Below are 15,037 nucleotides of genomic sequence, written 5' to 3'. Positions count from 1 at the left end.
CCTGTAACTCTATCACCATATTCTGTTACTTAACCCAGTATTTCTAATAAAAGAAAGCCTTAGAAACCTTACTAATCCCCCACCCAAATCCTATCCCTGGCCAATCTCTCTGACCCTATCAAACAAACTCTCCCATCTAAATCTGTGACGGAGCTGGCAGTCACTCCAAACACATAAGTTCAAAATACAACTACACTCAAAAGTAATAAAAAAAGTATGAATATTGATTTAAAACAGATGGGGTGACAAAGAGGATAGAATATGCTAAAAAGGCTATAAAAACAAGTAACACCTGAACCTTAAAGAGATAGCAGGTCTAGCCTCTTACCACAGGGGCTCCCAAGTGGCACAGTGGTCTAAGGCACTGCATCTCAATGCAAGAAGCATCACTACAGTACCTAGTTCAAATCCAGGCTGTATGACATCTGGCTGTGGTTGGGAGTCCCATAGGGTGGTGCACAATTGGCTGGGGTAGGCTGTCGTTGTAAATAAGAATTTGTTCTTAACTGACTTGTCTAGTTAAATAAATAAGTTGTTAAGCTCTGTCCCAAACTACTTCTTTGAGGTTTAACAGCAGTTGGCACTCAATAAATGTTGCATTACCGCACCTACTAGACTGGAGTATAAGTCCCTTATACTTTGCTTGAAAAAACAAAATAAATCAACAAATACACTACGCTCACTAAAATCCTACTCCACTATTTAAATCTCTCTAGTCCTTCCTCGGGCCAACAGTCTGAAAGGAGGGCACACCACCACTCAACACACCCTGTAACTCTTCTCACATCAAGTCTCATACACCCAAATACCTCTATGCAGCTGCCACCACACCCTCAATTTTCTTCGACTTATGTTCCATTGGTTAATAACCATTGCTATAAAACACTAAACATCCAATCTTATTGAAGCATATATCACTTGTTGGCATATCCCTCTGTACTGGTACATATCTACTACTGACACCACTCTCAGGATCCCTCCCTCTTGACCCATCTTCCTTTACTTTCTTCATTGCCTCAGCATGTGACAACTTCTGCACTACTCTAACCCTGGAAACCTCAACCTGCCTCTCTCGCACTGGACATTTCTGATCCCCAGCCCCATGGGCAACCCTACAATTAACACATACCATTACTTTCCCCAATGCCACACATTTCTTTCTCTCATGCCCTTCTGCACACTTCTCACATGTAGGAACCTCCCTCCTACACACTGCTGCCACATGCCCCTAAGCTTGACACCTGTAACAACTTAATGTATTCGGCACGAAAGCTCATACAGAATAACTTATATATCCTAACATCACTTTGTCGGGAAAAGACAACATCAAAACTCAAAAGACAACTGCTCTTCTGTTTCACCACTCACGACACCTGGTCTGCGTTGCACCAAATGACGAGCATCACCAACACCGGGAATCTTCCCCTTCGGTTGGTCAACATTCACATTTACTACTACCCCAGTAATCACTCCTTTCAATGGCTCCCTTTTCTTGAGAGCAGAACAATTCAACTCTCTTGTCCCCATTCATTTAACGTGGAGCGCCTGCTCGCTAATACAGTTCACAATAATCAATCATTCTCAACAGTTTTATCTATCATACACCCATTGCACATTCCAGTGTCATGTTTCAGTATAAATTTAAAGAAGAGTTTAATCCTGTATGATCTCATCTTGCACATCTTGCTTCCTTCTTCTGTTACCATTATATGACACTACCTCCCGTACAGATGTCCTTATACTATAGAAATGTCTCCCCTTACTACTCAAATCCCATTGTCTCTGCCAGCAATCCAACCCAGTCTTTTTGAATCAATGTTTTTACCACACCTCTACCCAACTGATCCACTATATTATTTTTCACTGCACCCTTTGTGATTAGATCTACTCTATCATTTCCCTTTACTCCTGCAGGGGCAGGAATACAACAAAACTGAACCACAATACCATTCCTTTGCCAACCCCCTCACAACCTGCTAGATCAATAGCGTTGATTTGAGTTAGGTGCTGTACAGTTTGAGTAATATTTTAAAAGACCGGCAGTCATTTTTCATATTGTACAACAGCTGGTGAAACTAACAAGGTAAAAGTGTGACAGAATTTGATCAGTGTTAGTTGCTGGTTGAAAATACAATATACAGTGAGGGAAAAAAGTATTTGATCCCCTGCTGATTTTGTACGTTTGCCCACTGACAAAGAAATGATCAACCTATAATTTTAATGGTGGTTTATTTGAACAGTGAGAGACAGAATAACAACAAAAAAATCCAGAAAAACGCATGTTAAAAATGTTATAAATTGATTTGCATTTTAATAAGGGAAATAAGTATTTGACCCCCTCTCAATCAGAAAGATTTCTGGCTCCCAGGTGTCTTTTATACAGGTAACGAGCTGAGATTAGGAGCACACTCTTAAAGGGAGTGCTACTAATCTCAGTTTGTTACCTGTATAAAAGACACCTGTCCACAGAAGCAATCAATCAATCAGATTCCAAACTCTCCACCATGGCCAAGACCAAAGAGCTCTCCAAGGATGTCAGGGACAAGATTGTAGACCTACACAAGGCTGGACTGGGCTACAAGACCATCACCAAGCAGCTTGGTGAGAAGGTGACAACAGTTGGTGCGATTATTCGCAAATAGAAGAAACACAAAATAACTGTCAATCTCCCTCGGCCTGGGGCTCCATGCAAGATCTCACCTCGTGGGGTTGCAAAGATCATGAGAACGGTGCGGAATCAGCCCAGAACTACACGGGAGGATCTTGTCAATGATCTCAAGGCAGCTGGGACCATAGTCCCAAGAAAACAATTGGTCACACACAACGCCGTGAAGGACTGAAACCCTGCCCGCAAGGTCCCCCTGCTCAAATAAAGCACCTATACATGCCCGTCTGAAGTTTGCCAATGAACATCTGAATGATTCAGAGGACAACTGGGTGAAAGTGTTGTGGTCAGATGAGACCAAAATGGAGCTCTTTGGCATCAACTCAACTCGCCGTGTTTGGAGGAGGAGGAATGCTGCCTATGACCCCAAGAACACCATCCCCACCGTCAAACATGGAGGTGGAAACATTATGCTTTGGGGGTGTTTTTCTGCTAAAGGGACAGGACAACTTCACCGCATCAAAGAGACGATGGACGGGGCCATGTACCGTCAAATCTTGGGTGAGAACCTCCTTCCCTCAGCCAGGGCATTGAAAATGTGTCGTGGATGGGTATTCCAGCAAGACAATGACCCAAAACACACAGCCAAGGCAACAAAGGAGTGGCTCAAGAAGAAGCACATTAAGGTCCTGGAGTGGCCTAGCCAGTCTCCAGACCTTAATCCCATAGAAAATCTGTGGAGGGAGCTGAAGGTTCGAGTTGCCAAACGTCAGCCTCGAAACCTTAATGACTTGGAGAAGATCTGCAAAGAGGAGTGGGATAAAATCCCTCCTGACATGTGTGCAGACCTGGTGGCCAACTACAAGAAACGTCTGACCTCTGTGATTGCCAACAAGGGTTTTGCCACCAAGTACTAAGTCATGTTTTGCAGAGGGGTCAAATACTTATTTCCAACATTAAAATGCAAATCAATTTATAACATTTTTGACATGCGTTTTTCTGGATTTTTTTGTTGTTATTCTGTCTCTCACTGTTCAAATAAACCTACCATTAAAATTTTAGACTGATCATTTCTTTGTCAGTGGGCCAACGTACAAAATCAGCAGGGGATCAAATACTTTTTTCCCTCACTGTACACAGGACCTTCTAATCAGCAGGTTTGCATGTGCAGAACTTTCGGCTTCCCATGGTGAGATCACCAAGCGGTAAATTGGTTAATAGATCAATAACAAAGAGAGTTCCAAACCTCTCTGTCAATAACAGCTAGTTTTCAGTTTTTCCCTCCTCACTCAGACCACTCCCAGACAGTTCTAGCAAAATTATTGCTTAAGAAATAGTTATTTTCTCGTAAGTCTAAGTCTTTATAAAAAAAAAATGGTGGTGGGAATAGGCTGTTGATCAGATACTTTCTTTTTACTTTTGGAAAATGCACATGACCAAATGTTTGTGTCCAGACTCCCGCATCAACTGCACAGGACTTGTTCAGGCCTACCCTCCTGAACAAGTGTCAAAGGGCTTATTTTAAGATTGATAGGCCACATTGCTTATCACGAGTCATATATCCACATTGGTAATCACAGTCAAGATAAATTACCATCATAATATTGTAGGGACCCTAATTATGATCTCCCCAAGTGGTTAAATCCTATTCAAGAGACCTTTCGAGACACCTATAGGACGTTGCACTGTCGCCATTTGCAACATCGGTGTAAGAAGTGGGATGGCCCCCGGTTGCGACCCTCTCGAGGTACGTGGAGCAGTGAAGCACAAAGATGCATTCTCCAGACAACCCATCCTATATTGAAGAAATCTATATATCTTGGTGTAACGGCTATGCTGTTGGGTTGACAGGTTCAAGGTCGTGGGTTCAAGCCCTAGTTGGGATTGACATCTCCGCAATAAAACACTTTTTTTTAATACAGGAGGCAAAATATACTGTAAACTTGAAAAATTATATTCGTTATTTGCAGTACTGGTAATACTGATAAGTGAAAACTGTAGCCTATTTATTTTTTCAACAAATGTTGGAACATGTTCAAAGCTGTTACCTATGAGTTGAGAATGATGTACATTACTGTACAATATCCATTCCAATGTACTGTGTGAAATTACTCACATTTAGTGACCTTATAAATTAAAACGTAAATTCATTAAATTAGGATTTTGTTTCACTGATCTACAGAACCAACTGTACCTTCAAAACATTAAAGTAAATACTCTATCCAGAGTAATTTATAGTAGTAAATGCATTCATTTTCATACTGGTCCCCCATGGGAACTGAACCCACAGCCCTGGTATTGCAAGGGCCATGCTCTACCAACTGAGCCAACCAGAACCCTAATGTATAGAGAATGAAGATCTAAATAAAATATTTTCCATCCTTTTATTGAGACTTCATCTACAGATAATTTTGTACCGTCCAATATGTATGCTAAATCAATGTTTCTCAACCTTTTTCTACCAGCAGCTGGGGTGCTTCTGCCATGGGGGCAGAACATTAACATTAAAATTTGAGTACTTGAGCACAAAATCAGTGTCAGCTAAACATCATCTAAACATCAGAATAAGGGATGGCAGGTAGCCTTGAGGTTAGAGTGCTGCGCCAGTAACTGTAAAGGTTGCTGTTTGAATACCGGAGCAGACAAAGTAAAAAATATATATAGATATTTTGCTGTACTTTTGAGCATGGCCTTTAGCCCTAATTGCCCCAGAGGTACTTTATAATTGTGGGTGTCTCAGGGGGAGTTGGGATATGCAAAACAATACATTGCCATTACGCACTTGTGTGTAACAGGACAAATATAAACCCCTCCACATAAAAAATATCTATATTATCACAGTGTTTAACCTCTCGTGGACAGACGGTATGGAGGATCTGACGCAGTTACGCACGATTTTAGATCAGGGTTTCCGAGATTAGGCAGGTTTTAGACCTTCTCTGTCTGGTCCAGTAGGTGGTAGTAAATCACCACTAAAGTTGGTTAAATTAGAAGAAGACGCAGAAGAAAAATGGTGGCAGTGAGCAGGGCATAGCTCAGACTTATCTTTGAGGAAAGCAACTAACGTAGCTACATCTGTTAGCCGGGAGAGGGGCTGGGGTTATTGCATGGGTAGTGTGGAAAGCCTTTATAGTTTAGTTTTATCCTCAGTGGTTATTTTACTTGCCATGTCTACCAACGTTGATGTTGGAGGTGAAAAGCTTGCCTCTGTAGATTTCGAGATATTCGGGAACGTCCAGGGTAGGTAGGCTTACTAGGCTACCCTGCGCATGTTCAGTTGTCTGCCTTGGGGGTGAGCCTGTGCCTGTATGTAAAATCGTCAACTCACACAATGCACACTGCCTGAAGTAGATTCACTGAGTAGGCAAGTTTGGTAACAAGTTTCACTGTGCTACCGAAACATAGCATGCTGCTATCCATATTTTCAAATGCAATTGTTTTCCCCTATGGCATGATGCAAGTTAGCCCTTCTGCAAGTTAGCCTATTGAATATTGTTGAGGGGAATTGATCAAGGCATGAAATGCTCTTGATTAAAAACAATTTATCCTTGATTGCGAACTTAATTATCATCCCAAAATAACTTTACAAATACAAAAGATGCACACAAAAAAAGACCAGGGGAAGAAGTGTAATAGCTTCGAGACAACGTTATAATTTTGTTTTGCTTTAGATTCCATTAGCTCAAGAAGTGTCATAGTTAAGGTAAATGGAATTGGAATCTATGTTAAAACGGTGCACAGTAAGTGTATATTTTGTATTTGAAAAAAATATTTTGGTGTGATATGAAAGTAGAATTTCTGATGTTTCCAAAACCGTATTACACGCGTCAGGACTGTTGTACACATTGGCCGTGCTGTGGTCAATGGTTTGAATGAGAACCAAAGAGGACTCTGTATGGCCCCTTAGATTCTCTACAGTTTCTAGTCTCTGAAAGGATCAGGTCATCAAGTCAATAAAGCAAGATATAGCTAATCTGGAATATTTGGATATGAATTACCTCTATTTATTTTCATGTTTGTTTTGTTCTTACAGGTGTTTGCTTCAGAATGGTGAGCAACTTCACTTACATTTTCCTCAACATGTAAAAGGCTATTTAAAAAAAGACAATACTAATATTAAATAAAAGTAGAACAAAATATATATTTTAAAACCTATCACATTCCATTTTGATTTGCAACGTGTTAGTATTTTCCCCTCTTCCATCTAACTGTACTCTTCTTTTTAAATTCTGTGTTCCATACTGTTCCATATTGATAAAGTGAAGTGTGTTAGCATTTTCATGTAGCCTACATACAGTGTAGAGAATCTTTGGTTCTGTTTCTAACATACATTGTACAGTGTTATCTTTATAAGATGATAACCCCAGTTTCTGCAATAACATTACACCCCCTGTGCCGTTTTTCCTTCCTTTCTTTTGGTCCTGTGTTTTCCAGTACACAGAAGACCAGGGGAAGAAGCTGGGTGTTAATGGCTGGGTGAAGAACACAAGAGAAGGAACAGTGGTTGGCCAGTTACAGGGGCCCCATGACAAGGTCAATGAAATGTAAGTCCACTCTGAGATAGACAATACAATTCATTAGACAGGACACGATTCAATGAATCATTCCCATTTTAATGTATAAGCAATGCCTTGGTTTACAAACTACTGCACACCAGAAGAGGCTGGTGGGAGGAGCTATAGGAGGAGGGGCTCATTGAAATGTCTGGAAAGGAATTCATGGAACGGAGTCAAACCAGCCTCCTCTGCTGAACGGATCTTATTCTGTAAACAAATCAGCTACCTGAGGGGCGGGTCTACCTGTTATTATTTATTTGGATTTTTTACAGCACCCCAATCTGTTGGGGGAATTTTTATATGATACTGCAATGCTGGTTCAGTGGAATTTAGCCCTCAGCATCACAACACTCAATATTTTTATTTCGCATTACCATTTAAAGACAGTTTTTGAGTTGGTTGCCACACAGAGCGATAACATATTATAAGCCTTATTCTAATCATAAAGGCTCACATGCTTTTGACAACTAATACCATTTCATACTTGTAAGTAAAGTGTTTAATGATACCTATACTACATGTATCAAATCAAATTGTATTTTGCACATGCGTCGCATGCAACAGGTGTAGACCTTGCTGTGAAATGCTTACTTACGAGCCCTTAGCCAACAATGCAAAGTTTTAATAAAGTAAGAAACATTTGCTAAATAAACTAAAGGAAAAACAGTAACACAATAAAATAACAATTACGAGCCTATATAAAAGGGGTACTGGTACAGAGTCAATGTGCAAGGGTACGGGGTTAGTCGAGGTAATATGTACATGTAGGTAGGGGTAAAGTGACTATAGATAATAAACAGAGAGTAGCAGCAGTGTGTGTGTGTGTGTGTGTGTAGTGTAGTGTGTGTGTGTGTGTGTGTGTGTGTGTGTGTGTGTGTGTGTGTGTGTGTGGTTAGAGTCCAGTGAGTGTACATCAAGCCTATGCAAGAGTCAGTGCAAAAAATTGTAATTAAATGTAGGCATACCTCAGAGCAGTTACTTTGGCTGAAACCAGGCAAGAGTATCACTGACACCATGCAGCTACTTTAATATCATCACACTTGTGAGAGCTTAACAGAGGACATACATTTTTACTTACTTACTGTCTTTACTAGAGATAATACCTTTGTGTATTGAGAATGCAAAGTAGTACTTTGCCAGTAGGTGTCATCATATGCCCAGACTATTACCAAATGCCAGTGTTCCCCAACTTGTGTTTCTTTTTTAGGGGATTTAAAAAATACAAATGTTTTATTGTTGGATAAACAAAAAAAAATGCTAATCAGCTCTAAGTGATTTTTATTTATACAATCTGTTCCAAAGTATTCCCAGACATAATAGAGAGATATATGTGATCATATACAAATGTAAGCAATGTTTGAAAGGATTATGTTTTAGTCAAATGTTATATATTTTTGTGCTTCTTGTGGTCAATTTGCAGTCCAAAAAATATTTTTTGGTATGTTCGGGCCTCCTGACCATCCGCTCAAGAAGGAATTGGCACACATCTGAATCTAGTTGATGATCCCTGCTCCATGGAATACTCTAGAATAGAGCTTCCCATGCCTAGTCACAGGCTGTGGCCTGATTCTCTATCCCCAAAGGGTGCGCTCACAAACTCCCCCTCATGGATTTAAAAGGAATAGACTGGTGTATGGTAGAAACTCCCTCTTGAAGAAAAGGAGGGTGATATGCACATCCTAAACTTGTGACTACCGGTGCTTGACTAAAGGATATTACTGAGAAAAAGGAATTAGTATTTGGGTGCCAAAATAAAGCACTGGGGAGCAGCAATATTCTGTGTGCCGGCTTCTCATTTGTTTATCTCAGGGAACTCCCTTTTGCCCATGCTTGTACAAAACTGAAGGATGCTAAACTGACTTCAGATAAGTGTTGAGGGGCAACTTCATCTTACTACTTCCCTGACCTGCTTGGTGGGTGTGGCTCAGCCTGTAGTTCCTAAAACCGAGGTACATGGGAAAGTAAGTCAGCCTGGGTCGAGCTGGGGATTACATCACCAGGTTCTCTACGAACTGGGAACAAGATGTACTGGAGAGCTGGTGGAGGGTCCGGCCAGCAGGGGAGTATTTCCTTTCACAAAGCCTGACCATGTGTGTGTGAGATTCATTGCAATGAATCCTCCAAATCCTTTGGCTTGTTTCTAATTTCTATTGTATTGTGACTTACATAATGGTAAATGTGATGAAAAATGGTACATTATAGGAACTACCTTAACATTAATCTCTCTGGGCAGCTCCTCCACCCATTGGCTTTAGAGTATTTATCTAGCTCTGAAATTTGGGGGAAGGGTTCCTCTTGAAGTATGTGTATTTTTTTTATATACACACTGCAGTGTTTGTAGTCATTCAACTGTGCCTGACATTGCCTTTTGAGGGTTGAGCTTTTGCTGCACAAAAAAAGTGCACCTTTTCATTCTGGCCTGCGAACACGAGATGTGAGAACAGAAATGTGTTTGGTCATTAAATATTGAAACAGACAGAGCAGGCGGGGTTGGAATCTGCTGGAGTCTGCCTGCATTCCCCCCCTCTTTTTTCTCTCTCTCATGAACAATAAATATTTCCCCTGTCCTACTATCCACCTCTCTTTGGCAGGGTTGGAATTGCTAGTCTGCTGACTTAACTCCTTTCGTTCCATGTCTTAGTCCTGATATCCACCACTTCATCACTTCATCTGTATTTTTTGGGGCCTTTTATCTGAATTATCATTTTCAGGAGTGTGGAGATGAGGCTAGCTTAATTTGAACTAATCCAAGGTGTTGTTGGAATGTTAGATCTAGCTATTGTCAAGCAGTACACAAAGTACTGGTACCACTTTACGATGAAGGCACTTTACTGACTCATCCACACAATGTGTAGCAGGATCAGCAATATGGACCCCCCCCCCCACTTTCAAAGCTATCTAACTTCCCCAAACCAGTGAGAGGGTTGGAGCCTCCCAGTTCTTCCCTTCAAAACAATGAGCAGCAGCCTGCGCTTGAGCACACAGATGGGCTCCACTGTGTACATGGGGTGGGGGGGTTATTGACCAGCGGATGTGGTAGAGTGAGAGAGAAGGAGCATGTTTTCAAAGCTCTTACTCACACCTCTATAGAAAACGCAAAGGGGAAAGAAAGGTTATAGACATCCAATAAAGGTATTCCTTTGCCAACTACTCAGAGATTGAGATAGGGAAATGTAAACAAGCAAGGGTGGGTGTTCTTAAAGGATTAATTTGGCTAAATACCTCCCTCCCTTGGCAGCTAGCAAGTGCAATTATTTTCCAATTTCCCTGTTTTCTTTTGTTAGGGTTTAGTTTCCTGAAAGACTGGGCAGATCTATGCACTTAATACATTGTGTATAATACTGTAATAGCCTGTGTCCGAATGTAGTACCTATTTAAAATGCTCTGTTTGTATGTGTGTGGTCTGTGATTCAGAAATGTGCTATAGTAGTTTGTCAATGTATATTGAACAGAAAATATAAATGCTACATGCAACAATTTCAAAGATTTTACTGAGTTACACAGTTCATATAAGGAAATCATTCAATTTAAATAAATTGATTAGGCCCTAATCTATGGATTTCACATGCCTGGGCAGGGGCGCAGCCATGGGTGGGCTGGCTATTTTTTTCCCCTCAAAAAAGGGCTTTATTACAGACATAAATAATCCTCAGTTTCATCAGCTGCGGGTGGCTGGTCTCAGATGATCCCGCAGGTGAAGAAGCTGGATGTGGAGGTCCTGAGCTGGCAAATCCGACCACGACGCCATCTTGCTCCTACCGTCTTATAGGCAGAAACTCAAACCGGATGTACCAGTGACTAGAACCATTCAACGCTGGTCTGACCAATCGGAATCCAGGCTTCAAGATTGTTTTGATCACACGGACTGGGATATGTTCCGGTCAGCCTCAGAGAACAACATCAATCTATACGCTGACTCAGTGAGTGAGTTTATAAGGAAGTGCATTGGAGATAAGGTACCCTCTGTGACTATTAAAACCTACCTTAACCAGAAACCATGGATTGATGGCGGCATTCGCGCAAAACTGAAAGCGCGAACCACCGCATTTAACAATGGAAAGAGGTCTGGGAATATGTCTGAATATTAACAGTGTAGTTATTCTCTCCGCAAGGCAATCAAACAAGCAAAATGCCGGTACAGGGACAAGGTGGAGTCGCAGTTCAACGGCTCAGACACGAGACGTTGGTGGCAGGGTCTACAGGAAGTCGAAGACTACAAAAAAGAAAACTAGCCACGTCACGGACACCGACGTCACGCTTCCAGACAAACTAAACACCTTTGTCCGCTTTGACAAACTGAAATGGTCCACCCACACAGACATTGTGGTGAAGAAGGCGCAACAGCGCCTCTTCAACCTCAGGAGGCTGAAGAAATTTGGCTTGTCGCCCAAAACCCTGACAAACCTTTACAGATGCACAATCGAGAGCATCCTGTCGGGCTATATCACAGCAACTGCACCGCCCTCAACCGCAAGGCTCTCCAGAGTGTGGTACGGTCTGCACAACGCATCACTGGGGACAAACTACCTGCCCTCCGTGACACCTACAGCACCCGATGTCACAGGAAGGCCAAAAGAATCATCAAGGACAACAACAAGCCGAGCCACTGTCTGTTCACACCGCTACCATCCAGAAGGCGAGGTCAGTACAGGTCCATCAAAGCTGGCACCGAGAGACTGAAAAACAGCTTCTCTCTCAAGGCCATCAGACTGCTAAACAGTAATCACTAACTCAGAGAGGCTGCTGCCTACATTGAGACCCAATCCCTGGCCACTTTAATAAATGGATCACTAGTCAGTTTAAACAATGCCACTTTAAATAATGCCACTTTAATAATGTTTACATATCTTACATTCATCGTATATGTATATACTGTATTTTATACCGTCTATTGCACCTTGCCTATGCCGCTCTGCCATCGCTCATTCATATATTTATATGTACATAGTCTCATTCAGCCCTTTTTAGATTTGTGTGTATTAGGTAGTTGTTGGGGAATTGTTAGATTACTTGTTAGATATTACTGCACTGTCAGAACTAGAAGCACAAGCCTTTCGCTACACTCCCATTAACATCTGTTAACCATGTGTATGTGACCAATAAAATTTAAATTGATTAAGACCGGTTTAACGTACAGTGAAAGTCTTTAAAACGACGTTGGAGATGGCTTAAGGTAGAAAAATGAACATTTAAATTCTCTGGCAACCACTCTAGTGGATATTTATGCAGTCAGCATGCCAATTGCGCGCTCCCTCAAAAGTCAAGACATTATGTGCGCAGAAAGCTACATTTGTATGTGTTCATCTACAAAGCCCTTTTGGGTATACTCCCTCTGTAGTCTGGTCTCCTTCACCACCAGCAGTTACCATACCCAGTCTACTAGGTGGTTGCTACTTAAAGTCCCCAGGACATTTACAGTATTAGGCAAGACTGCCTTCTCTTCTTGTGCACCAGAGGCATGGAATAGTCTACAATCCATGCTTCATCTAGATATGTTAGTGCCACTGAATGCATGTAAAATATTGATGGGAGACTCTGTTACAGAGGAGTGTAAATGCTTTTTTAGGCTGGATCATGCTGTATTGTTGTTTGTTTTAATTCTGTAATGTATTAATTGTTGCTGCCTTCTTGGCCAGGACTCCCTTGAAAAAGAGACTATGGGTCTCAATGGGCTTTTCCTGGTTGAATAAAACAAATAAATCTGTTGTGTGACAAAACTGCACATTTTAGTGGCCTTTTATTGTCCCCAGCACTCGGTGCAACCTGTGTAATGATCATGCTGTTTAATCAGCTTCTTGATATGCCACACCTGTCAGGTAGAAATGCTCACTAACAAATTTGTGCACAAAATTTGTGAGAAATAAGCTTTTTGTGCGTATGCAACATTTCTGGGACCTTTCATTTCAGCTCATGAAACATGGGACCAACACTTTACATGTTGCGTTTATTTTTTTTATTTAGTAGATTTGTAATTTCCAGTTATTTTTTTACACTTGGTGTGTATCCTATATTTACAATGTCAGTATTGATAACATTTTAGTTATTTATATAGGTTTTGTCAGGGACAATGCACAATAATCAACATATTTGACAGCACTGTGGTATAACATTGTCAGAGTTAACTAGACAGCATTTATTTTATTACTGGGTAGTCTGTATTTTCTAGGCTTTTTTTTATCCTGTATTCCCAAAGCTTTTTTATCCTGTATTCCTGTGCTCAACTTGATAATGCATAGCCTAGTGAACCACCAGTAGAATTACTTGTATTTCATTTAAAGGCAAAACAGTAGGGGAATATCAATGCGCCCTTGTAAGAGAGAATGAGAGATCTCTTCCATGGCAACAATACATACATCTCTCTTTTGTTGTTAGTCAATTTCCTCCATCGTAGCCTCCAATGCAAGAAGTTTCCCAGCAGTCTCAACACAGGCGCACCTTGAAAAAAGCTTCTGACTGCCAACCGGTGCGCCTTCCTGCTCGCACTCATCCAATAAGAATGGAGTGATGGGCCCTCAGAGGACCATAATGCATTTAGTGACCTCTTGATTCACTAGAATACAACATGAGGGATTTAGTGTACAGACTGCGAGGAAAGGGAACATAGGTCCTCTGGTGTTAGCGCATCGCTTTCACCCATGAGATGATTATTACCAACATGAATTGATCCCATTGTGTTTGCGTTATGCTGGGGACTCAAAACATATGGCCTATTACAGCCAAATCTTGGCTGTAGCTGGCAATATTTATTGTTATGTCTGTCAATGCATTGACACCAGACCTGGGTCAAATAGATTGTTTAATACATTGTCTGCTCTTTAATTTGTTTAGTCCAGTACAATGGAATCAATGGAGTAGTCCCAAAAGCCCCAAAAAATCATTTTACGTGTCTTTTATAGAACTGGTTTTGAATACCAGTGACAGTTTGTTAGGGGTTGTTTTGACTCGGAATTGTGGGCCTTTTCTGTCTCTCTCCGTAGGAAGGTGTGGCTGAGTAAGGTGGGGAGTCCCAGCTCACGCATTGACCACGCCAAGTTCTCTAACGAGAGGGACATCCCCAAACTGGAAATCCATGGCTTTGGCACTCGCTACTGACAGCCAGAGCAGCGACAAAGCACCGCAGCAGCAAGTATCCACCCTGAGGCCTGCCCAAAAGGAATTAGTAGCTTCTCAACTTCTAAGGTGCTTGATTTGACCTGTAATATTCATATCTTCACAGTTTTAAATGTAATTCTGAGGCCTGTTATGCCTTTTATTTATTGTTTGAAGAATAGTCATTTGAATGCTCTGTTATCATGTAACCCACAAAAGAAGTTTGACATGATTAGTTTGCTAAATGCAACTTTTAAATTGCACTTAAATGCCACCATGTATGTCAATAATAGTCAACGTTTACAATGTTGAGTTCATCCCATCAAAGACAGAAATAAAATGATTTAGTGAAACCACTGTGTGGACATTTTCAGTAGTTTTAAATATTACAAATATTTTGAGGATCTGCAGAGTTGTTTTTCTTAACATGGATGCAACATACACTCACCGGACAATTTATTAGGTACACTCATCTAGTACCGGGTCGGACCCCCCTTTGCCTCTTTAACAGCCTGAATTCTTCAGGGCATTCAACAAGGTGTCGGAAACGTTCCACAGGGATGTTGGTCCAAGCTGACGCGATGGCATTATGCAGTTGCTGCAGATTGGACAGCAGTACATTCATGCTGTGAACAGCCCGTTCCATCTCATCCCAAAGATGCTCCATTGGGTTGAGGTTTGGGGTCTGCGCAGGCCACTCGAGTAAACTGAACTTGCTGTCATGTTCCAGCCAATGTTTTTCCACTCCTCAATTTTCCAGTGTAGGTCATCGCATGCCCATTGGAGT

General features: G+C 41.3%; 1 protein-coding gene across 4 annotated transcripts; it reads left to right on the top strand.

The window, feature by feature from the left end:
* Positions 1-5,583: 5,583 nt before the first annotated feature.
* acyp2 (Acylphosphatase-2) lies at positions 5,584-14,603 on the top strand. 4 transcript variants are annotated; one of them, XM_045690436.1, is made up of 4 exons: positions 5,584-5,911; positions 6,639-6,655; positions 7,040-7,149; positions 14,139-14,603. In XM_045690436.1, exons 2-4 carry the CDS (start codon positions 6,653-6,655, stop codon positions 14,251-14,253), a joined length of 228 nt encoding a protein of 75 aa, XP_045546392.1. In that variant the 5' UTR covers positions 5,584-5,911; positions 6,639-6,652; the 3' UTR covers positions 14,254-14,603.
* The last annotated feature ends 434 nt before the right edge of the window (positions 14,604-15,037 follow it).

This window comes from Salmo salar, chromosome ssa12 (assembly GCF_905237065.1).
Source record: "Salmo salar chromosome ssa12, Ssal_v3.1, whole genome shotgun sequence".
NCBI classification, from domain to species: Eukaryota; Metazoa; Chordata; class Actinopteri; order Salmoniformes; family Salmonidae; genus Salmo; species Salmo salar.
Note: the sequence above shows the minus strand (reverse complement) of the source record. Positions and strands in the feature narration are given on the sequence as shown.

Bases quoted from the DNA above. Each gene is read 5' to 3' on its own strand.
- acyp2 (XM_045690436.1), top strand. The intron at 7,150-14,138 runs GTAAGTCCACTC...CTCTCTCCGTAG, and splicing joins CATGACAAGGTCAATGAAAT to GAAGGTGTGGCTGAGTAAGG.